This window comes from Podarcis vaucheri (genome assembly GCF_965113315.1).
Source record: "Podarcis vaucheri genome assembly, chromosome: 1".
NCBI lineage: Eukaryota > Metazoa > Chordata > Lepidosauria > Squamata > Lacertidae > Podarcis > Podarcis vaucheri.
Genome location: NC_138759.1, coordinates 136,933,670 through 136,958,908, shown reverse-complemented (window position 1 = coordinate 136,958,908; position 25,239 = coordinate 136,933,670). Strand labels below are relative to the sequence as shown.

Genomic DNA, 25,239 nt, shown 5'->3' with positions numbered 1-25,239 from the left:
ATAAGCCATGAAGTTAAAATGAAAGCTGATCTTTAAGGTCCCAGATTTCTATTCTACCTGGTGAGACAGGTGGGAGGACAAAAGAAAGCTATTCTTGGACCAATTCCTATGCAACTTCAATAGGGTTCACAGAGAGTATCTTATTGGATTATGATTGTGCGTGTGTTTAGATTTCATTGACCTCTAACTAATTTATAAGGGAATAAGGTTGATCAATGGTTGAAAGAGCGAAAGGGGAAATGTCTAAAATATTTAGGACATCTTTATTTGCCTGTTTCCTCATATCAAGAAATGTAAATGGCATAAATACACACATAAACATGACCATGATCTTGCAGAGGTTCGTGGGATTTTGATAAGCAAGCTATTTGTGGACTTTTAAAAAACATATTGGACAATTCTAAAGAAATAAACAAATGCAGTTTTGCACATTCCTAATTGTGCTTATGTTCTCCTGAAAGCAATGAGTTGAAATCCTAATTCCCAATTAAGACTTGTTACAACTTGCTCCCACCCAATAATTTTGTTGGGTTGTACCCTGTAGGTTTTACAAGAGGCTTCAGATACCAATAGTATTAACAACTCACTGGTGTTCTGTGGGATGCCATATTTATTCATAATATGTTGTATTCGCTCATCTTGTACAGAAGAATGGTGAACATTCTGCTCTTCAAAATCTGGAAGCAGAGACTCAAAGAACAAAGGAGTGATTTCCTCATTGCAGATAGCTTTCGAAATGATTTTAAATGTCCCTCTGTTCATTGTTAAGTTGCTCGCCTGAGACAATGCCTATGGAAGCAAACAGAAGGCATGTTGATGGACAGAATAAATTTTGGCAAATGAGATAATGGTAACATTCAAATTTATATATGGCATAACATTTATGTGGCAACATATAAAATTGGCAGCCAAAATGGGACTAGGATGCTTAGTGTTGTGTCTGGATGTTACGCAGAGCCGGCCCAAGACTTGTTGGCACCCATGTCCCGCTACCCCACCAGGGAACAAGGAGTGAGTGGACAGGAGAAATTGTCCACCACATTTCTTGGGACTGCATCTCTTTCTTTTTTCCTACAGTAGTTGTAATTTGCTGCAGGAAGCAGGCAGCTGCTGTGATGGCAGCTGTCCACCATTCTGTATCTACCACAGTGCCCTGGACATGACATCATTCCAGGACATTGTGACAGTGAAATGGCAGTCACAATTTTTTAAAATGGCCTTCCTTTGGGGATGGGCAGGAAAAAGAAAAATCTCAGAATTTTATAGAAAAATAAATTTCTACTTTCTATACCACCTTTCATTAAGAAAAATCTCAAGGTGGCTCACAATAAAACATCATTTAGAATGTATCAAAATATAGTGCAAATCAGTGGAAACCATGTTAAGTTGGTGGAAATAGCCAGTGAAAGCCTGGCAAAATAGCGAAGTTTTGACCAGCCCTGAAAGCAAAGCACAGTTGGCACCTGCTCTATATCACAGGGGAGATGGAGTCACAACAGAAAAGCCCCCCTGCCCCGTCACAACAAGATGGATATCAGTACTGCATTCAGATGTCTTCTAAAAGTCAGGTAGTTGTCTATTTCCTTGACATCTGGTGGGAGGGCGTTCCACAGGGCGGGCACCACCACTGAGAAGGCCCTCTGCCTGGTTCCCTGTAACCTCACTTCTTGCAGTGAGGGAACCGCCAGAAGGCCCTCGGTGCTGGACCTCAGTGTCCAGGCTGAATGACGGGGATGGAGACGCTCCTTCAGGTATACTGGGCTGAGGCTGTTTAGGGCTTTAAAGGTCAGCACCAACACTTCGATTGTGCTCGGAAACGTACTGGGAGCCAATGTAGGTCTTTCAAGACCAGTGTTATATGGTCTCAGTGGCCATTCCCAGTCACCAGTCTAGCTGCCACATTCTGGTGGCAGAATGGTTATGTATTTAAATACATAAATGGTTATGTATTTTAATTTAATTCATGTTAAAGCCAGTTCCAAAAAAATATTATTGCTGGGGAGCAGGGTAAATCTATTTTAAATAACTACCTAAACAAATCAATATAATGAATAAAATAACAACAACAGTAAAATCTTGCACATACTTTAGTGCTAAATACAGTCCAGAAAGACCTGATATACAACTGTCCACCTTCATTATGGCTCCTACTGTCCTACCTGGAATTCTTCCCCCAAAATAGACCATAAAACAACAAAAAGAGTTTTGTGGCACCTTAAAGACCAGTAAAATTATTATGGCATAAGCTTTTGTGGACTACAGTAACTGCATCAGATGCATAAAATGTATTCAGGGTAAAACACTGTTATGCATCTAAAGAAGTATGCTGTAGCAGAAATCAAACCTTATGCTGTTATAAATCCTTATGTCTTTAAGGTGCCACAAGGCTATTGTTTCGGCTACAGCAAACTAACATGGTTTCCCTTTCTGGAAAACATATGATTTGCTATTTATACACATAATATATGTTTTGTTGATCTTTAGTTATGTTTGCTAACATTCCTGGAAACTCTACCAGTAACTAGTTTTCACAACAGTATTTATTATTTAGAATGAATTTTTGTCTTTTGCCTATTGAAAAAGAAAACCAACCTTGGACAGTGGTACATTTCTTGACTGACGTAGTTTTTTAAGTGAATGAATTGCATCTAAGAGTGGACGGACATCTGATGCAACCTGTTCCTTGATGTGATCCAAATCCTTGAGAAGAGCCAGCACTTTATCCAAAGAAGTTTGAAGTTCCATTGGGAAAAGCACCTAGAATAGCAAAGAGAAAGGAACATCATAACCAAAACTAAGCATGTGAGGTACAAAATCAAAACAGAGAACTTCTAGATCCTAATGATCCCAGTGGGAGCATTGAGCACATGCTTTTAAACCTCTCCTGCTGAAATAAATAGGACTTAAAACTGCTTAACTTTGGCTGAATTGCGATTGTATTCATTAGTAAAAATATGCTTTGAATGCATTATGAACATGCAACACCTGATGGTGCCAGAGAACAAATAAAATTTCCCATGTGATTTTTACATAGCGTTTTTTTCTTTTGTTATAACTGTTTAATTTCTGACTTATTTTTTCCTGTGTGTGGATCCACCCCAAATATGTTAGCATTTCCTAGGTCTGTAAAATAATCAACACTAGCTCAGTGTTGAACTTGTATAATTCAGTACGAAGGAAAGTATTCAAAACAGGCATGATTTGCCAAGATCCTGCCCCAAGCATCTTTTCATTCTTTATGGATAAAGCATATTGATTGAACAACATATACCTGCAAGTAAAACACAGTTCCTACAGTGCTACATTCTTGAGGAAACCCACACCAGTCCTATTTGGTGCCTTTTCACCAGGCACGGACCACTGACTAGATTATCAACACTGGCAAGGAGAAGATGGTGAAGAAGAAGACACCAGAGTCCAGATACAGCATGCAATTTGTTCCGCTGCATTTGAAAATCACTTTATTTCTTTTTGTTAGTCATGGGGTGGGGGAAGGGGGCAATAAGGCAAGCCCTGCTCTTCAGATCTTTGTGAGATTACAGTAAAAGCATCTAGAGGGCTGTTTAAGTATGTGAAACTGAACATGCATAGAAAATTTCCTGCAATGAGAAACCCTGATAAGACAATCAAACAGGTTCCATCAAATACTCTTCAAAACCCTCTTCAGTGCTTAACAGAAAGATCTGAGGAGCAGCCTGCACATCTGGGGACATGGGAAGTGGGGCGTGGGAAGTGGGGCCCCTGCTTCCACTTACTGCAAGTTCAGGCAAATGACTGAACATGGCTGTTTTATCATTTAGATTTTGCCTAGAATGGCTTTTAGGCAACTTAAGACAAAAGACAGGGAGTGGCCTTTTTTATTATCCCAGTTGAAAAGAAGTTTTTTAAAAATCAGATTCTTTTTTAGGTTTAAGAGAGGCAGTGCAATTTTGAAGATGTATTGTTTAAATGTGTTTTTGTAAAACAAGAGAGAAGGGAAAAGTTGCTGCATGCTAAGAGCTTCGGACAGCGAAATACATTTTTCAAAGCCATATTTGCTGTAGGCTGCTGTGGATTTTAACCTACCCCAACTGCGACTTATTGTTCCTATTAATAATTTCAAGGCCATTCAAGTCTTGCAAGACGACCATTTGCACTTTTCTGCAGAATATAATAGCATACACAATAGGGGGAGAGTCAAAATAACAGGAGTCTCTTGCCAGAAACCTGATCTTCTCCCCATCATCCTAAATGCTGTCTCTTTGCTACTCCAAAATAAACCACTGTTATAACTTGAAAAAGAAATTGTGGGTGCTTGCATTGGTGTAGCCCTGCACCCTATGTGCATCTTGTGGTTACCAGCACAGCAAGGCTCTGAGACATCAGGTGACATCCTCTGTCCCCACCAGGCAAAACTAAGATCTCTCTCCTCACCTGCCATTAGATCCCAGGATGTGAGCCTTGGGCAACCTGGTAACCTCTCATCACATTATTGCAGTGATAGAGAAAAACTGGCTTTGGCTTCTGGTTCGGAGCTCTTATTGGCATATAAAAATGTCCTTTTTGGAGTGCAGTCAATATACATGTGGAACAAAATGGATATGGAATTTTTGATAGGCCTGAGATTTCGCAGGTCTGACTAGGGAAGCAGAGAGCAAAGGAAAGAGTGGTTTATTGGGCCAAGGAAGAGGGGAAGAGGGAATATTATACAATTGCTAAACATAGTTTAGCAATTACGTTTTCAAGTAGGTAATAACTCTTGAGTGCTTCAATGCAATTTGGAGTTGGACTCAGGTTAATCATTGCTTTATTAAATTCTACAAAATCATCTGTTAAAAAAATATTCTTCAATGGGCTACATTTTAAAATACATTGTTATGAGTGCTAGACCAGCTTGCAAGGGGCTGGGGTGGGAGGAAGTATGGAGACCCTTCTAATATCTGGATTCAATTGCTAGAATAGCCAGGCCAGCCTGGGTGATGGGCCATTAAGAGAACAAAAGGAAAAAGGATTCTATGCTAGATAGCAAATGGGTGGAGCTCCTCCACCCTTTCTTTGAGGGTGGAGTTTTGAGGGCAGAATTTGCTATGATGTGATCTAGAGGACAAAGCTGCAATTGAAGAGGCAGGGAGAAAGCCATGGCTGATTTCTGCTTGAATCCAAGGCTGCGGCTATGGGAGGAACAAGACCCTTTTGGGGTGCTAAGACTGTGAAGCCCTCTATCATAGGCTCAGGTTGTATATATCTGTAAAGAAACTATATATCCTAAAGACACCACAATCTCCACTCTGCCTCTTTTTCAAAAGGGAACCCAAACCCTGGCTAAGCGCGTGGAACCTCGCACCGCCCAGAGATTGGGGTGGACTGTGACAATATACGACATGGGAGCACAGCAAGAGATTAGTATTCGCAATAGCAATATGAAAGATTTGAGCAATGCAAAATTAGAAGATAGGTTCCTTTAGGGTATTGTTTGAGGTTATCGTGCACGGGTGTGACCCCGTAAAGAACTGCATGCAGAAGGAAGATGGGGCAATGGCTTGGTTGTATTTGTCTTCCTTTACCCTTTGCACTGCTAGATATTTTCACTGGTAGGTGAACTAGGCTCAGAAAAAGCTTGCCCTGAACCTCATCACAGCTACAACCATGATTATTTTTATAATGGTGGGAGAGCCCAGGCTCACGTCATTCCTGAAACGATCATTAATGAGATGGAATTAAGCTTGGAGTCAGCTGTCAGCAGCACACCATGACCCAGGAAAACTGTCTGTGGAAGTGGACAAATGCCGGCTCCCTCAGCCTGTAAAATGAGATGAGCACAGCAACCTATGAATATCCATTGCTCACAGACATTACACCATTGCTGCACATGGGCACACAAACCAGGTTGCTTGATTTCCTGAACTTCCTTTCTATTATGTTCAAAGCAACAAAAGAAGCAGAAGACTTGTACTGATACAAACAAGCTTGGAAAATTTAGGGAGATATTTTTAAGATTCAAACGAACACAAACCTTGTACATGAAACTGTAGACATCCAGGTAATGCAGTAGTGTGACCCCTAAAACGTAAGACTTGTGGACCCTTTCTGTGAGTGGCAGGTTGCAGAATTGCTTTGCTACGACTCTCAGATCAGCACCAGCTGCATTAGTATCACAGGACTCCAGCTGGTGTATCCAGAAAATCAGCTGTATTGGCACAGAGGAAAAGCAAGTTTGTAAATAGTGAGCTCTCTCTAATGAGGATGAATTAAGCATCTCTCTTTTTTCGGCCCTCACCAGTAGAGGATGGAGCAACATACAATTCTTCACACAACAAATTGGGAGTTTCCTTAACCTCTTGAATGCAAGAACACAAGTTACACAAGAACACCTTTGGACTATTAAGATTCATGACTTGTTTTGCATCTTAAGCCCACGAAAGTGTTGCTGAAGGACTCCTGCATTGATTCCTGCATTCCAGGGGGTTGGACTAGATGACCCCGGGGTCCTTTCCAACTCTACAGTTGTATGATTCTATGACTCTAGCCGATGTGACTGAATCCATCACAACTCTCTGTCCAGCAGTGCTCAGGGCTGGAGACAAATATTAGTTTTTGACTTGAAAGTGTTTTGGGAGAGGTTTTGTTTCCTGGGGTGTACTTACATATTTATTTTGCCCCAATGTCAAACAGGTTTACACATTTTCAACAACTCAAAAAGCTGCCCAACCTGATTAACAGAGGCAAAAGAGAGCAGTTGTATATACGCCACGAGCGGTTTTTGTTGCCCAAACTCCTAAAGGATAGGATAGGCTTTTATTAACCTAGGTTATATGGAGAAACAGGAGGGGGCCACCTTGCTTTCTACTGGCAGCTGTGAATAATGCACATGTTCTGTCATGCTCTTAATAAGCCTTTCCCTCAGCAACCACCTCTAAATTAGTAGCAGCTAGCATATGAAGAACTTTTTATATATGTCTCAGCATCATATTTTCTCCCGCTGGAGAGGCTGTCACACTATTAAGTCCACCCAGAATCTGTAACAAGATGCACTATAAGCTAAACTGTTGACAAAGAATTATGACGGAACATACATTATGAATGGACAGATCAGAAAGAAACATGAGCTACTGGCCGATGTGGATCATGTAACCACATCCCATAATGCATAAGTACACACGAGCTGCACGCCTGTGTTACCACTTATCCCCCGCATGTGGAAAGCCAGCTAAGTAGACAGCATCATTCATAATAAACTTGCCTGTGTTCTGTTTTCTGGAAGAGGCATTTCCATCAAAGAATTGATACTTTCTGCCGACATTCCTACCATATTTCTCAGATCATTTTTGAGGAGGTCAACGTTTCTGAAAAGGTCTATTAGCATGTCTTTAAAACATCAGAAAACAAAACGAAATGAAATATTTCAGTCTTCAGGAAATATTGCTTATGCAGAGCACTGAAAGTAGCTTCAGGGAGATGTAGGGAACACGCCTCAAGAGTGTCACCATGTGGTACATTTAAATGCAAAGGTATCATTCCCATTTTCTACTATTTTGTATTCCTGTGCCCAGAGAGATCTGAGGCTCTATCATTTCAAGGCTCCTCTTTTCTCTTTTATGTATTTAAACATTTTCCATACACATTGAAATAATAAACCTAAAATAACACTGTCTTAATAAAGCATAGCCCCTGATAAAAATCAATACAGTAATCTCACCTGCTACATTTTGTCCAAATCTTGTATTTCAAAAGCCTAACAATAAACCCCAATTGCCCATAAATGTGTTTCTAATTTCACTTCCTTCTCTGAATCATACCAAATGAGTTTATTTTACCATCAGCAATGTATTCCATTTGCTTCTTTACCAATCCTCACTAGATGAAACACCACTTTTCTATTTAAACGCTATTTCAGTCCTAGCTGATAGCAATAAGTTAATCACTAATGCTATATTTTCCTTCCTTACTTCATTTTGCCCCTGGATGGTGTGGCTTATATTATTAGAACGAGCAAGTAAATGAGACCCTAAAGGTATGGCTGATGTTATTAGTCCATAATAGTATAGGATAGCCACTCAGGCAACACTATTACAGAAATGAATAAAATTAGCTGTGTCATCAGGGGCTCATTCACCTATCCATCCTCCAACATGATAATATATCCATCACGTGCCATGAATGCCCTTCTGTTGTCTACAAAGGACAAACAGAGACTAAATGGATATAAATTTGATATAAAATCTGCACCTTTCAGAAACTAGTGAGGGAGCATTTAATTCTCCAGGATGCTCTGTTGCTGATCTGAATGTCACCATCATCCCAGAAGCCAGACTCCAGGAGGAAATTTATGAGTAAGTTTGATTCTGTTTGTTCAGGACTGAACAGAGACCAAGCTTCTTATCCCACTAAAGACAATAAATCGGCATAGCAAAGATAGGAAGGTCATATTACCACCAATTACAGCTTTTGTAACTAGTCACTGTGCCTTTGTTGAATATAATTAAGTTTTATACAAATATGTATAAATTCTAAGCCTTGTCCATAATTTCACAATGAAAATGGTTTGATTCATACTGACAACTAAATTTAATAAGCAATTCAATCTAGGAAACAAACAAGTGAATATAAAACTTACCTTGCTTCCTGGAGTGTATTGTATTCTGAGTGATGTTCATTATAGAATCCAAAGATGCCATATACTGTGGGATATCACGGATATATTTAAGTTGTGGCACATTTTCTTGTAACCTTAAAAAAACACACCAAATACTTTGTTACTTCAAACTAATATACACTGATACAGATTAATATACACTGCTAATATTCTGCTACAGATTACCTTGAAGAAGGCCTTACCTGTTTATTTGCTGCTGGAGTTTCTCGGGATCCCCTAAGATTATGTCTCGAAATTCTCTAGACACCCTGCTATGGTTCATAAAATTGGTCACAATCCGATCACTTAGTTCTATACCACGAAGAAGCTTCTTGTGGAACTCACTTTGATCACACAACACTGCAAAGCCAACACCAGGGAGCTGGCAGGTTTGCTGCAATGACCGGATGCTCTCGGGGTCACAAAGGAGGGATGTCAAGTTTTGGAGGTGAGTTAGCTTCAAATACAATCAAGAGAGAAAACTTATTCAGAAATGAATGGTTTAAAAACAAAAACCAATGAGGAAAATCCGGCCAATTTGGTGAAGAAAGAATGTTTCACTGGTGAGGTGATGATGGCAGTGCAAGTTACATGCACTTGTGAGTGGATGTGACAGAGGCCCAGTAGGTGCTTTCCCCTAGTTTTGGAATGGGAATCTGGAGCAGAGAAGCCAAGGGGGAGGCGATGAACCCTTATCCACCTGCCGCTTTGTTGCTCTAAACCGCCACTGCCAAAACCACTTCCCACCTTCCCAAGTTCGGCTTTAAGAGTAGGGGACCTCAGACCTGGGGCGGGAGTCAAATGTGCCCCTCCAGCCTCTCTACTGTCCTCATGCCACGGCCCTTCACCAACTACACCTCCACTCCACAGACAACATGGCTCAGAAGCCCTGCTTTGCACCCTCCCTGAGTGGTCTTCGTTTTTGTTGTGTTGCCTGAGTGTGTCCTTGAACCCAGATAATGCCTTCTGCTTGACTGGAAGGAGGATAAAGAGGGCTGTGTGAGGGTGTAGAAACAAAGGGGGCTGGAAAAGTTTCTCCATTTGCATTTTATATGTATGTTTGCAATGGGGGGAAGAGAGGTTTGGAAAAGAGAAGCAGCAGGTGAGGAAACGGTGAGATGCATTCCTGCTCCATTTCTGTGCTAGGTTTCCCCTCCCAAAGCTGCTTTTCTCTAGGGAATGTAGTCTTCTGGTTTTGAATACACTTGCACGTTGGGCGGACCTAGGCCTTATTAACAGTTGTTACAAGCCCATGCAATCATACTGTACCAGCCAACATCATAAGCCTACTCACTCTTAGCATCAGGATCTCTGTAACTGATAAATCTTTCTTGTCGGTATCACGGGGAGTGAGAATAACCTTTTTCAGCTGTGCTAAGCCTGGAGGAAGGTCAGCATTTCCTGTACAGAAAAACCAAACAATTACTTGTTTGTCTATTTATTTCAAGCATTCTTAGTACTTTTTTTGCCCTAGAGGCTACCAAGATGACTATGAAGATCCAACTATCATCATCTTCACCACCACCATTTCCCTGCATGTAGAAATGCAGGTAGGGGAGGGTGATATTGAGCAGACACCCCCAAAATCAAGACTGTGGCTTTTGCAGCTTCTTTTGGTAAAAACAAAAATGGAAATCCTATCACTCGCCTCCCTCCCTCTCTGCACATATACATAAATGCATACATGAATGAACATATATTGAGTTCATCTTATGGATAACAGCTAGTCCAAGGCTGCTTACACACCATACATTTAGAATCATAGAATCATAGAATCATAGAATCATAGAATTGGAAGAGACCACAAGGGCCATCGAGTCCAACCCCCTGCCAAGCAGGAAACACCATCAGAGCACTCCTGACATATGGTTGTCAAGCCTCTGCTTAAAGACCTCCAAAGTAGGAGACTCCACCACACTCCTTGGCAGCAAATTCCACTGTCAAACAGCTCTTACTGTCAGGAAGTTCTTCCTAATGTTTAGGTGGAATCTTCTTTCTTGTAGTTTGGATCCATTGCTCCGTGTCCGCTTCTCCGGAGCAGCAGAAAACAACCTTTCTCCCTCCTCTATGTGACATCCTTTTATATATTTGAACATGGCTATCACCCCTTAACCTCCTCTTCTCCAGGCTAAACATGCCCAGCTCCCTTAGCCGTTCCTCATAAGGCATCGTTTCCAGGCCTTTGACCATTTTGGTTGCCCTCCTCTGGACACGTTCCAGTTTGTCAGTGTCCTTCTTGAATTGTGGTGCCCAGAACTGGACACAGTACTCCAGGTGTGGTCTGACCAGAGCAGAATACAGTGGCACTATTACTTCCCTTGATCTAGATGCTATACTCCTATTGATGCAGCCCAGAATTGCATTGGCTTTTTTAGCTGCCGCGTCACACTGTTGGCTCATGTCAAGTTTGTGGTCAACCAAGACTCCTAGATCCTTTTCACATGTACTGCTCTCAAGCCAGGTGTCACCCATCTTGTATTTGTGCCTCTCATTTGTTTTGCCCAAGTGCAATACTTTACATTTCTCCCTGTTAAAATTCATCTTGTTTATTTTTGCCCAGTTCTCTAATCTGTCAAGGTCGTTTTGAAGTGTGATCCTGTCCTCTGGGGTGTTAGCCACCCCTCCCAGTTTGGTGTCATCTGCAAATTTGATCAGGATGCCCTTGAGTCCATCATCCAAGTCGTTGATAAAGATGTTGAATAAGACCGGGCCCAAGACAGAACCCTGTGGCACCCCACTAGTCACTCTTTTCCAGGATGAAGAGGAACCATTGATGAGCACCCTTTGGGTTCGGTCAGCCAGCCAGTTAGAAATCCACTGAGTGGTAGCATAGTCAAGACCGCATTTTACCAGCTTCTTTACAAGAATATCATGGGGCACCTTGTCAAATGCCTTGCTGAAATCAAGGTAGGCTACATCCACTGCGTTCCCTTCATCTACCAGGCTTGTAATTCTGTCAAAAAACGAGATCAGGTTAGTCTGACATGACTTATTTTTCAGAAATCCATGCTGACTATTGGTGATCACAGCATTCCTTTCTAGGTGCTCACAGACTGTTTGCTTAATGATCTGTTCCAGAATCTTCCCTGCTATTGATGTCAGACTGACTGGGCGGTAATTATTTGGGTCCTCTCTTTTCCCCTTTTTGAAAATAGGGACAACATTTGCCCTCCTCCAGTCTGCCGGGACTTCGCCTGTTCTCCAGGAATTCTCAAAGATGACTGCCAGTGGTTCTGAGATCACATCTGCCAGTTCTTTTAATACTCTTGGATGCAGTTCATCTGGCCCTGGAGACTTGAATACATCTAAACTAGCCAAATATTCTTGTACTATCTCCTTAGTTATTCTGGGCTGTGTTTCCTTTGCTGAATCATTTGCTCCAAATTCTTCAGGTCGGGCATTGTTTTCTTTATCGGAGAAGACTGAGGCAAAGAAGGCATTGAGTAGTTCAGCCCTTTCTGTGTCCCCTGTTTGCATTTCACCATCTTCTCCTCTGAGTGACCCCATTGTTTCTTTGTTCTTCCTTTTGCTACGAACATACCCATAAAAGCCTTTTTTGTTGCTTTTAACCTCTCTAGCAAGCCTGAGTTCATTCTGTGCTTTAGCTTTTCTGACTTTGTGTCTACACGTGCTGGCTATTTGTTTGAATTCCTCTTTGGTGGTTTCCCCCCTTTTTCATTTTTTGTACACATCCTTTTTTAATCTTAATTCAGTTAAAAGTTCTTTAGATAGCCACCCTGGCTTCTTTAGGCACCTTCCATGTTTCCGTCTCATTGGTATTGCCTGACGTTGTGCTTTTAGTATCTCCCTCTTAACAAACTCCCAGCCATCATGAACTCCCTTTCCTTTTAGTATTGTTGTCCATGGGATCTCACCCAGCACTTCCCTAAGTTTTATGAAGTCGGCTTTCTTAAAGTCAAGAAATTGAGTCCTAGTATGCTTGGCTACTCCTTTCCGCTGTATAGTAAACTTCAGAAGAGCATGATCACTCGCGCCTAATGATCCTTCCACTTCTACCCCACTAACCAGGTCATCAACATTGGTTAGGACCAGATCTAAAATGGCTGTTCCTCTTGTTGCTTCTCCCACTTTCTGGACAATGAAGTTGTCTGCAAGGCCAGTGAGGAATCTGTTTGACCTTATGCTCTTGGCTGAGTTTGACGTCCAACAAATATCCGGGTAATTGAAGTCCCCCATTACTACTATCTCCCTTCCTTTTGCATGCTTGGCCATCTGTTCCAGGAAGGCATCATCTATGTCCTCCGTTTGGCTTGGGGATCTATAGTAAACTCCCACAATGAGGTCTCTGTTATTCTTCTCTCCCTTAATTTTGACCCAAATGCTCTCACTTTGGCTTCGAGGATCTAAATCTTGGATCTCTTCACAGGTATACACATCCCTGACATATAACGCCACTCCTCCTCCTTTCTTGTCTGGTCTGTTTCTCTGAAATAGATTGTATCCCCCCATTATTACATTCCAATCGTGGGACTTATCCCACCAGGTTTCAGCGATGCCTATTATGTCATATTTAGTTTGCTGTACCAAGAGCTCAAGCTCATCTTGTTTATTTCCCATGCTTTGCGCATTAGTGTACAGACATTGAAGTCCATTAATCATTCCCCCGTGTCTCTTATTTAAGGATTTTTTACTCCCACCACTAGGTCCGCGTGCTGTTTGCTCCATTTGGTCTATGACATTTGGATGATCCTCTTCATTAATTGATAGACTCCTACCTTCAGGAGCACTGTCTCCCTCCCCCACATTAGTCAGTTTAAAGCCCTCCTGATGAGGTTTCTGAGATTTTTTGCAAAAACATTTCTCCCAACCGTTGTGAGATGCAGCCCATCACTTGCCAGAAGTCCATCTTCAAGAAACTGCAGTCCGTGATCTAAGAATCCAAACCGTTCCTGTTTACACCATTTGCGAAGCCAGCTGTTCACTTCCACTATTTTCCCCTCTCTCCCTGGGCCACGTCGTTCAACTGGGAGGACAGATGAGATGACAATTTGTGCATTTAGTTGCTTCAATTTCCTGCCGAGAGCCTCGTAGTCTCTTTTGATCTTCTGGAGGCTATTGCTTGCAGTGTCGTTGGTTCCCACATGAACCAAGAGGAAGGGGTATTTGTCAGTGGGTTTTATGATTCCTTGCAGTCGTTCAGTTACATCTTGGATCTTAGCCCCGGGGAGACAGCACACTTCCCGAGACATCTTGTCAGGCCCACAGATCACTGCTTCTGTTCCCCTCAGTAGGGAATCCCCTATCACCACTACACGCCTCCTCTTGGGTTTGGTCGGGGTTCTTCCGTGAGCTGTCCGTTCCAAGGTCGCCTGCACAAAGCACATTCCTTCCCCCCAAAGAATCCTGGGAACTGTAGCTTATTAAAGGTCCTGGGAATTGTAGTTCTATAGGGGTAAACTACAGTTTCCAGAATCCTTACAGAGGATAATCAGCTTTGAATGTATGGGGTGTACACAGCCAGCCATGGCACATTCATACATAAAAGTGTTCAGCCATCCATAAAGGGAAGTTTCAAAAACGAGTACAGTGGTACCTCAAGTTACCGTATTTTTCTCTCTATAACATGCAGATTTTTTCTCCTAAAAAGGAAGGGGAAATGTCTGTGCGTGTTACTGAGCGAATGTGTGGTCCCTGGAGCCGAATGGCGCAAGTGGAGGCAAAAATCAGGTAAAAATCAAATCGTGTCTCGGAGAAGGGAAACCTGAAAAGAGGAAGCGGCTGCTTTCCTGCATTCTGCCTCAGGGTCTTACTGCCCACCCTCCTCTGTTTCGTTGCTGTGTTTGCTCAAACGGAACAAAGAGGTGCTCTGATGGTATTTCCTGCTTGGCAGGGGGTTGGACTCGATGGCCCTTGTGGTCTCTTCCAACTCTATGATTCTATGATTGTATTCTAAGAGCAGGGAAAGCCCCTCCCCTCCAGGCAAGAAGAGGGGAAAGCAGAGCGTCCTTCCTTCTAATTCCTCTCCGTGCTCCAGCATGCAGGTGAGGGAGAGAGAGAGAAAGAGAGAGAGAGAGAGAGAGAGAGAGAGAGAGAGAGAGAGAGAGAGAGAGCGCTGGCTGGCTTGGGTGGGTGGGTGGGGTGAAACTTTTGCCTTCTTTTCCTCCCTCCCATTAAACCCCTCTCCTGCATTCTTAGCCAGCTGCTTCTCTGCACACCCCTCTCGTGCTCCTTGTCCCTTCTGTGTTTTTCCTTCCCTCCCCACTTAAAATGTGGTTACAAAGCATGGATCCACATGGATCCTCAGGATCTTTGCATTGGGTCACCCCAAATTCACCATCAAATCACATGTCTGTGGCCACAGCATGAAGCACAAAAATGATGCACCCACTGTTTCATTCAGAATGTTTTTTCCCTTGTTTTCCTCCTCTAAAAACAATGTGTGTTATGGTCAGGTGCGTGTTATAGAGCGAAAAATACGGTAAGTACTTAATTCGTTCTGGAGGTCCGTACTTAACCTGAAACTGTTCTTAACCTGAAGCACCACTTTAGCTAATGGGGTCTTCTGCTGCTGCTGTGCGGCCATTGTACGATTTCTGTTCTCATCCTGAAGCAAAGTTCTTAACCCAAGGTAATAGTTCTGGGTTAATGGAGTCTGTAACCTAAAGCGTGTGTAACCTGAAGCGTATGTAACCTGAAGCGTATGTAACCTGAGGTATCACTGTAAATTGTATGCCACTATCAACATATACATTACCTGAAAATTCACTTTCCAGCCTTTCAGAGACATTCAATACACAAATCAAGTACGATCTGAAGACATTATTGGGGGACATGCGTAAGAAGACATTTTCAAATTCCGAAAACAGAAACCTAGAACAAAAAAAAAAAACAGAACAAGAAAGGAATGCTCCGACTTCTTAAGTATGCCGCAGCAAACATTACATAATGGTGTGAAATAGAAATCCTTTAAAAAAATGTATCTGTAGCCCACTTATATTTGATTCGGTGAGACCAAATTAGCTTAAGCCAGACAGCTCAGCTGAATTTTACATGAGGGTGGTAAATTTTTTAAACAACACTGCACATAGTAGCTTTCCTAGTTTCCAAATGAGATAGCAGAGTTCAACTTTCTTGAGTAAAACAAATTTAGCCATAATTAAACAGATTTCTCTGTATGACACTTCACTTATTATGTTACTTACAGTCTGTCTAAACTTCAAAGATTTGAGAAATCTCACCAGCTTCAGTATGATCCTCCCTGGCCCATCCAAGTGCAAGTCTTAGGCTAAGAGGCTGGGAGCAGGAGACAAGCTAACCCATTGATCCAAACCAAATGCAATCCAAAGCAAGTTTGCTCATGTATAAGCCTCATTCAGTTCAATAGGACTTTCCCTCTAGTAAGTGTGTTTAGGACTGCAGCTTTAAGTACACAATTAGGGCATGAGGCAACAATTCTAAACTTGCTTACTGAGAAGGAAGTCCCACAGTAAAAAACAACAGTCAAATTTGTGTCTTAATATGCAAGCTTAAGATTGGGCTGCAACAATTATTTCAATCACTTACACATACACAGATTCCTCTAGTTTACATATTTTTCCTGTCTTGGTAACTGCTATTATCCTGGATCTCGCAGCCTCTCTTTTAAAAAAAGATGCTGTGCATTCATTTACCCCCCCCTCCCCCCGTCCTGCAGAGGAGGAAGCCGCTCAGGCGTCTGGGCCGGCGCATCCAGGGGCAAAGCAAGCCGGCCATTGGGGCAGGGCGAGGGTGGGACGAGCCACCCATGGGGTGGGGCGCACTGCAGGGCTCCAGAGTCTGCCTGCCTCCTCCCACTCTGCCACCCTACAGCTGGGGGGAGGCAGTGGGCAGATCGTTTGGGCAGTGCAAAGCCTGTGCAAGCCCAAGCCACCATGTCACTCCCAGGAGAGACGCATGGCTTAGGTCTGCTGCAGGCCCCCCCAGTGAGTGCCACCCGGCATTTTGTCACCTCCCTCAGTGGTGACACCCAGGGCGGCCCGCACCCCCCTTTCTCTGCCCCTCCCTCTTATTTTTGTCAAACACTACAGTTTCAATCTCCAGTATGAGGAAAATGTAGTTCTGCTTGTGCTGGGGAGGTTGCCGATTTTCTCCTTCTGGTGCAATTGCCCCCAGGCCTCCAGAAAGGCTGCTCTGAAGGAACCCATGAAGAAGAAGAAGAAGAGTTTGGATTTGATATCCCGCCTTTCACTCCCTTTAAGGAGTCTCAAAGCGGCTAACATTCTCCTTTCCCTTCCTCCCCCACAACAAACACTCTGTGAGGTGAGTGGGGCTGAGAGACTTCAGAGAAGTGTGACTGGCCCAAGGTCACCCAGCAGCTGCATGTGGAGGAGCGGGGAAGCAAACCCGGTTCCCCAGATTACAAGACTACCGCTCTTAACCACTACACCACACTGGCTCTCATAAGCTTGCAGTCATTTTTTCTGCAGTTCAGCAAAAAGGGAGAGTTGTGCAGTCCTTGGATTCAAGACATTGTTTTTATCCCATGCTTAAACACCAAAGCATGTATCTGGTCCGGGCCAGGATCTTTTGCCGCTTGAGGCAAAACCTGTCACCTCTGTCACGACCGCCTCCATGGGTGCCACCCATGGCAGATGAGGCAGCAGGGCATGCTTGCAGCAGCAGTGGTGCACCCCCACACAGGAGGAGTCAGTGATGGTGCAATGGTGGCAAGTGGTGTGCAACTTGGGCTCAGATTTGCCACCTGACCTGGCCTCATGGGTGGGCCAGCCTTCACCTAAAATGACATAAGAGAAATCCAAGGCCCACCTAGACCAGGCATAGGCAAACTCGGCCCTCCAGATGTTTTGCGACTACAATTCCCATCATCCCTGATCACCTGTCCTGTTAGCTAGGGATGATGGGAGTTGTAGTCCCAAGACATCTGGAGGGCCGATTTTGCCTATGGCTGACCTAGATCAACATTCTGTTCTCAAAGTGGCCAGTTGGATGCCTATGGGGAGCTCGCAAGCAGGGCCTGAGTGGAAGAGCGAGCTCCCTATTTGGCAGCTCTCTGATATTTAGAGGCCCCCCAACTCTATATGAGAACAAGGCTGAATAATCTTTGAACTGCTGAGTTCAACAACAGATTGTTACAATTATGAAACTGACCACTTACCGTCCAATCAACCTGCTTGGAGGCAGTGTTTGCACCAGTTCATTCTGAAGCAGTATTCTGTTTAGAAGCATTTCAGTGGTCATGACAGAAGGGTCAAGCTGATATTCCAGATTGGTTCTGTCTTGAAGAAAATGTAGATTCACATCTGCTTTTAGCTCCTTCAGTAAATTCAAAAATGTAACATTTTTAAAAACACTGGCATCAGGTACTTCATTGTCGACTAGAACTCTTTCCACTAGTTTCAAGCCACGCTTCACATACTCAACTTCTGTAATGTTCCACTTGAGAAACATGTTCCAGATATGAGAAAAAGTCTTCCATCCAGATTGGCTGTGGACAGCTTCTCTGGCAATCTGAAGCACTTCATTTATGGCAGCATTTGAAGGAAGGCTATCCTGCAATAGCTTGAAAAACACTGGCGAATTATTCCCATCAGCTAAGCTGTCTGTGAGATTTTGTGAATAAAATTCTGCTTCACTGGCAAAGAAAAGCGGGACAAGATTCAAAGGATCATAGTTGACTGTATTATTTGTATCACTAAGAACAGGGATTGGGCAAGTTGAATCATTTGGGGGCAGCTCGTTAGAGATTATTGCTAGAGTTTTATGAATGTCCCTTATCCATGGATGTTTAAAATGGAAGAGGGCGTCCATTTTTGAAAGCAGGCTTGAAGAAAACTGTAGTGATTTGATGATGCATAGCACTGCACTTGACAAAAATTCACTATTGTTTTTGTAAAGTCTTGCTAATTCTGGAGTCTGCTTTAAGTTGCTTATTGAGTCCTGGAACAATTCAGTAAATGTTTGATTGGGCATTGTTCTGTTTTCAAAGTCCCTGGAAGTAAAAGGTAGTTCGCAATGACTTTGTTTCAAGAACTCAGGGATAGTGGCATTCTTAAACAACATCTGAAGTATTACGTGAATTACATCTTGGACACTGCAGTTATGTGGCCTTCCAGCTCCATGGTTCCCAATATCTAAGAAAAGACTCAGAGATAAATGCAAGACATCTATTATCTTTGCTTCCGCTAAAGTACTAAGCCCTAACAAAGACTCATTAAATTCTTTTTGAAAGATAAAGTGTGAGAAACCATACAGTGCAGCAATTTTTTCTTTAGCAGTTTCTTCTTCCAACCTGCTGTCAGAAAGCATTATTCTCCCTTGCCTCAGTATGTCATATACCCTTTGGAGGGCTTTATTGCTATCATAGACCAACTGAGGGGTTGCTTCTAATTGGCTGGTGTTAAATTGGTGTTCAAAAGCTTTCTGTAACAACAAATTCCTGAGGACCACATAGATTACTTCTGAGATGTTGCTGCTTTGTGAGTCTTCCTCAGTATACTTCTGTGTAATGTGGGATAAGTGTCTAGTCAGTTCCTCCAGTTCTGCACTGAAAAGAGTATCAGAACCATTATCCTGTGTGTATAAATTTGTGGTGTTTTGGATTTTTTGCATTATTCCTGAAAGGTACGCCATTAAGGGGGCATTGTGGCTCATGCTCATGTTTGCTGTAAAATGATACTTATTCAAAAGTGCTAAGAAGTACTCCAAAATGTTTTTTCTGCTTTTAGATCTAAGCAGAAGATCTGAAAACTGCAATGGGGCTTCCTGTGTTGCATCAAAGTCCTGCTTCATGTCCTCAGAAAACAGCGGATTTGCCATAGAGATCACCTTTTTGATATCTTCCCATATTGTTGCTAATTTAAACTTGGTCTCATTTAAAATCAGCTGATTCCAAGTCATTCTACTTAAGTTTGATGCCTTCTTGGTTTCTTTCCAGTGAGGGTTCATATAAAAAAGGCTTTGAGCAAGAACATCAACAGGTGTAGACGAATTATTAAAAAGTATTTCTAAATGAGCTTTGAAATCTATGTCAGAGGTTTCACTTAGGAATAATTTTAATGAAGCAAGCATGTCTTCTAAATAGGAAGCTTTCATCTGCCAACTTAAGGTCTCAAGGGGCAGATGAGCTTCTGTTTTATTAGGTGCCAGTCCTGCGCCAACGAGAAGTAGAGCTTTCCTGGTCATGTCCAAGAGTCGAACATACTGGTTTGCATTTGTCACATTCTGATTGGAGCTCAACATATTTGCAACTTCACTCAATACCTTTGATAGGTTCTTCCATTTTGATTGACTTGCATCATTTTTGCTCACTTTTAATATCTTTGATACAGCGGCATTCTTATAGGGCTCATTTTGTAACAAAATAAAAGATGCAAGGGCTTGTGGTACACTGCCAGATAAATTTTGTGCACGAGGTTCTGTTTCATTCAGAATAAAAGGGCTTAAAATGTGCAAAGCAGAAGGTCCATTTATAATGTCCATAAGCCCGAGCCATGGTGCTTGGCAGGTCAGATTACTTTGGTGGAATTCATTAGAGATGGCTGTTAGACGTCTATGCATCTTTTGTATCCAGGGATTCTTGTAGCTATGGAAATAGTTCAGTTTGGAGAGAAACTCTGACGAAACTTGTAATGAGTTGATGAAGCACTGAAATTCATCTGAAAAGTATTTCCATTTGTCTTTGTGGAGAGTTTGAAAAGTTGGCATCAATTTTAAATTTCTTATCGCAAGCTGAAACCGCTCAGTAAATGTATGGTGGTGGGCTGTTTGGTTTTCCAAGTCTGTGGAGGTAAAGAGGAAATGGCAGCTGCTTCCTCTTAAGGCATCCAGTAGGGTGGCATTATTCAACAGCACTTCAAGAACAATGTGATGAACATCCTTGACAGTACAGTTCTGCAGTCTTTCATTAACCTGATTGTCTTCCCTTAGAAAAGGGGTCAATGTTAAATACAAAAGATCCTGTACTTTTGCTTCTCCTGAAGAATCATGCTGTGCTGAAGTCCTATACAACTTCTGCAAAAGTAACATGCGTGAAAAACTGAAGAGGGTATCCAATTTTTTAATACTAGATGATTCTGTCAGCCTAGGATCAGAAAGTATATCTACCCCTTCCTTGAATATTTGGAACAATCTCTGGACAGTTTCATTGCTGGCATCCTTTAGTGGATTAACAGGAATTAATTCATGGATGTACCTTTCCTCCAAGTCTTCTAGTACATCTAGAGTTTTCAGAGCAGCATCTAAAAACATTGAGACATTTGCCCCACTGATGTTCTCCTCACTGTATTCTTTCATTAAATGGTTCACAAATTTGGTCAGCTGCCCAAGCTCCTTTTTCAAAGGAAGGCCAGAGCCATTGCGGTGAACATGAAGATTGTTGTGCAATATGTCCAAAACCTGCCCATAGGCAACTATATCTGTATCACTCCATTTTGCAGACCTCAGTTTTTCTGTAATACGCCAATAATGATTGAATTCATTCCAATGAGATTCACCAATGAAATTTTGAATGTCCTGCATCTTGTCAATAATGAAGGATAGCAATAAGTAATTATGACTTTTCTTAACATTTGCTACAATATTTAAGATTTTCTGGAGTGTCAAGAACTTCTCAGGAAAGTTGTAAATAGTTGTAGGTTTAAACAGAAAATCTGAAAACAATGATGGCACATCTTGGACTGATGCTAAGTACCTTCTAAGGTTTTCAGGCATATAAGATAATTTGTGAGAATTTATCATTTTAATGGTTTGCCATATCTTTGTGACCATAATATTAGTCTTATTTAAAAATGTTTGATTCCAAATGTTTCTGAACTTGGGAACATTTTTACTTTCTTTCAAGTGAGCCATTATATCAAGCAAGTGCAGCCTATTAAAGTCATTTTGAAGCAGGAGAGATGTGAAGTTGTTGATTTGGTTGATTTCTCTCCTATTAAGTGCACCTCTTAATTTACTGTCTCTGTCAGCCTCCATTTGCCACTGAAGGATATCAGTCAAGTTCACTCCACTGTTATTCTCATATTGCTTGAACAGGTTGTTCAGTTCAGCAATGCTAAATTTCTCTGGTAAAACTTCAAAAAGATGTAGAGACTTCTTAATGGTTTCTAAATCCTTTGAGAGATTACGCGTTTTGAAGTCTTCACCAGCAAAATCTGGAGGTAATATTTTTCTGAAATGAGAACAAAATACAGAAATACAAATTCAAATGATTTATTTATCCAGTTTATATATCTCCCTTCATCCGAAGATCACAGGGCAGTTTACAACATAAAACACACAACCCCCCCCCCAAAATACATAACATAATAACAAAAAGACAATAATGCCCCCTCAAGCTAGAACATGGCAGAATAAACGTGTCAGTCTTTATGCCATGGCAAATGTGTAATTCTTTAAAATTCAGTAAACAATATGTTGCTTCTGCTTGAAGAATGAAGTAGATGCCCATCAGTTTCTGAATGGTGCCTGCATTTCTAGGCTTGCATAGAACAACAAATCATCATTCATAAAAAGCAGAAGCGAAGGGTTGATTCCCACCTCACGGCTGCACTGAAGGAAGAGAGGAAGGAAGTGCATGTGCCCAATACTTGTGCATATAAACCTTAAGCCATAGTTTTGTGCTACATTTGAGAACAACCAATGTGTCATGGATTCTGTCACTGTGGCTGAAATCCTATACACAGTTAGCTGGGAGTAAGCCCGCTAAACACTGTGGGTAGAATTTAACATCAAGCTCTTTCAACTGTTCCCTCTACACAAGCATTTCAGTTTGCTAGATGGAACAAGCCTCCCTCCTCCCTTTGTGTACTATTATGGGAATTCTCACACATACACACGAAAGCCAATTTTGAGGGACAGGGCCTGCTGAAAGAGGAGAGGAAGGAAAGCCCTAGTGCACAAACAGAAACCCTTGTTCAAGGCTTCCATTTATGGAGCTGGTTAGTTAAATCCCGGCCAAGGTGACTTACTTCTGAGGAATCATGCATATGTTAATGTTACACAAATACTAACTCTCAGGGATACATTTCCCCCTAAAATCCACAGTGTGTTATGAGTTTAACCGACCAGCTTTGCCTCAACAATACAGCAGTTGCTGGTTAAATGTTCATATGATCCAGTGAAAGCTATGCAGTTTTTGCAAAGCCCCCTTCCCACTGACCCCCAGAATAAAATTTCACATTAGCAAAAACCTAACTTTCACCCCATAAATAATTTATTACTCTAATCTCACCTCACAATGTCTTTCATTTGAGTCATTAAAGTTGGGTTGTTTTTCCAGTAAAGAGAGAGCTGACAAATGTCATTCATTGCTGAGCTGCTATTATCTACAAAATAAAAATAAACAAGATAAATCCAAAATTTGAGTTACTGCCTTTCAACTTTAATTGTGATGATAGTCAAACATAGCATTTGAAGGATAAATGTGAATTTTGAAGTATGGCTGTGTTTTGGAAAGTGCAAATTTGATCAATTAGGACATGAAAACTGAAACAAATTTCTCCCCATCCCAAAACTATATCCAGCACTTCTGTCCCAGTTTGCTTAAAACAGTGTGTCATATGGGGAACACTGGGGGGATGATGGCTTACTAACTAGGATCTTAACAAGATCCAAGAATAAACCACGTTTAAAGATCCTGGTTAGTAAACTGACATGAAACCAGAGTTACCTGTTTCAGAAAAAATGAACTCTGGGTTAAATAATGTGCCAAAGATGGCATGTATCAGGAGGAGATGAGAAGAGACCCTTTTCCTGGCTCTCTTAAGCCATAAACATTACATACAAACCATCCCAGTATCTCTAATGACTATTAATCTTTTCCATTTATCAGAATAAACACATCAACAAGGCCTTGAATAACTTATGAAAAAAATGCTTCTATTGTCTGTTGGCAGTAAGCATTTCATTATTTTGTGCATCTTAGTGTCTGTTATAAACTGAAGCAAAAAAACATTTTTTTGTATGATGCAACAAGTATGGATTTGCAAGAGCTTAAACTTGTCCATCAATATGACTTAGATGCCTGATAAAGAGATAAGCAAGGAGCCTCACCTTGCTCTGAACAGTTCAAGGCATGCAGCAGACCACTAATCATGTTCTGTATGGCTTGCAGTCCATTGTCACTTGCAACTAGTGGAGAATCCTTTTCCACAGCCGTAATAATTCTTTGTAAACAGGGGAAATAAAGCAATAGTAACACAGAATGAGCATATTATACAGCATCAAACAGCTTTTCTTCCTGTAAATAGCTAGGTAGTGTAAGGGAAGAAATTGCACAATGTCTAGGGCATTTTAGGAAAACAAAATGGCAAGCAGGCGGCCTATTCCCAAAGTAGTAAGAAATGAAGATAAAGGGAAGGATGAAAATGAATGCCATGAAATCTATGAATTCCGAATAGTCAGGGTTTCCCTCCCTAAGACACTTCTATGTGGCAATCATCACTGCCCCTTTGTTTGTTTGTTTTGCTTTAATTTTTTGCATTTTTTGTTATAAACATTCATTTCTTTCACTGTTATTCTATTAGCTCCTTTGATATAGCAATTGATAATACAATGTTGTATTAGATGTTGTTGTATCATCACTGCCCCATTTGAACACTATTTATTTTTATTTCCTTGCAAAAATTTCTGTACCACCAAGAACAATAAAATCACTTTAATGAAACAAGCACTACAGATGAAGTCCATGTACACAGCCTAGACCTTCAAATAAAGCAGTCTACTACTGAGCCACTGAAATCTCATGCTCTCCTTTCCTAACACCTCCCTTTATAACTGTCAGTGGAAGCTACTACTTCATCACTGTCAGCGAAATACCAGGCATTGCTATTATGTTTTGGTGTATAGCTTGCCTTTTCTTTTACCTGCTTGTGTTCTGAAGGGCAGCAATCATATCCTTCATAGCACTGACACCTTGAGTGATATCTGGGGCCATCAGGAGGATGCGCCATAGAGAAGTTTCATTCTGCACTTGGGAGATGAGCGATAAGAACGAAACTGTTTCCTTGACAAAAGCCACCTGGTACTGAGAATCTTGCTGCAACTTAAAACAAAAATGAAACTTTTAAAAGGAATAGATAGATAGATAGATAGATAGAGCAGTTCACAGGACCCCAGTTCTCTTTTAATCATAGCTCGCTCACAACGGAGGAAGGGAAACAACTTCAAACTGCAGCTCTGTGGGGAAAGTATGTGTGTGTGATACCATACTTGGGCAGGCATCCTGGCTACTAGTCACTTCTTTGACTTCAGCGCTTGTCATTCTAGATATCTTTTTAGAACTAGGCAGGAGAGAAGATTCCTGATTGCTGTTCCTCGTGCCCAGAACTTACTCCCAGATCACCTAGGTAATGCTGACCCACTTCCATACTTACTTCAAGTCACTCTTTACAAAACCCTTTCCTCAGTAGCTTTTGGCTTAACCCCTTCGTTCTCATCCCGTACTGAAAGTAAAGACATGTGATGAACTGAATACACATTCCTCAGCTCAGGGGCACACCTTTCTGGGGTTTTTTTTTTATATTACTGTTCTGTAAAAGTATTGTACTTTTTGAAACACATGTTTCAAACCATACTACTACTACTACTAGTAAAAATATTAATTTGGCCTGGTTGAAAATTTAAATGTTTCCATACTAAACCTCAAGAAAACCCAGCTATATACAGGGTGT

The 25,239-nt window shown here is 41.6% G+C and overlaps 1 protein-coding gene across 1 annotated transcript in view; it reads right to left on the bottom strand.

Moving 5' to 3' along the window:
- Positions 1–25,239, bottom strand: part of ABCA12 (ATP binding cassette subfamily A member 12) — a 138,821-nt gene that overhangs the window by 77,065 nt on the left and 36,517 nt on the right. The window contains exons 7-18 of the mRNA XM_082219734.1: positions 24,433–24,611; positions 23,621–23,733; positions 22,800–22,893; positions 17,727–21,737; positions 15,327–15,442; positions 9,906–10,012; positions 8,815–9,068; positions 8,594–8,706; positions 7,220–7,344; positions 5,993–6,166; positions 2,593–2,757; positions 588–789 (exon numbers count right to left, since the gene is read on the bottom strand). Coding sequence (XP_082075860.1) covers positions 588–789; positions 2,593–2,757; positions 5,993–6,166; positions 7,220–7,344; positions 8,594–8,706; positions 8,815–9,068; positions 9,906–10,012; positions 15,327–15,442; positions 17,727–21,737; positions 22,800–22,893; positions 23,621–23,733; positions 24,433–24,611 — 5,653 coding nt within the window. The remainder of the gene's footprint in view (positions 1–587; positions 790–2,592; positions 2,758–5,992; positions 6,167–7,219; positions 7,345–8,593; positions 8,707–8,814; positions 9,069–9,905; positions 10,013–15,326; positions 15,443–17,726; positions 21,738–22,799; positions 22,894–23,620; positions 23,734–24,432; positions 24,612–25,239) is intronic.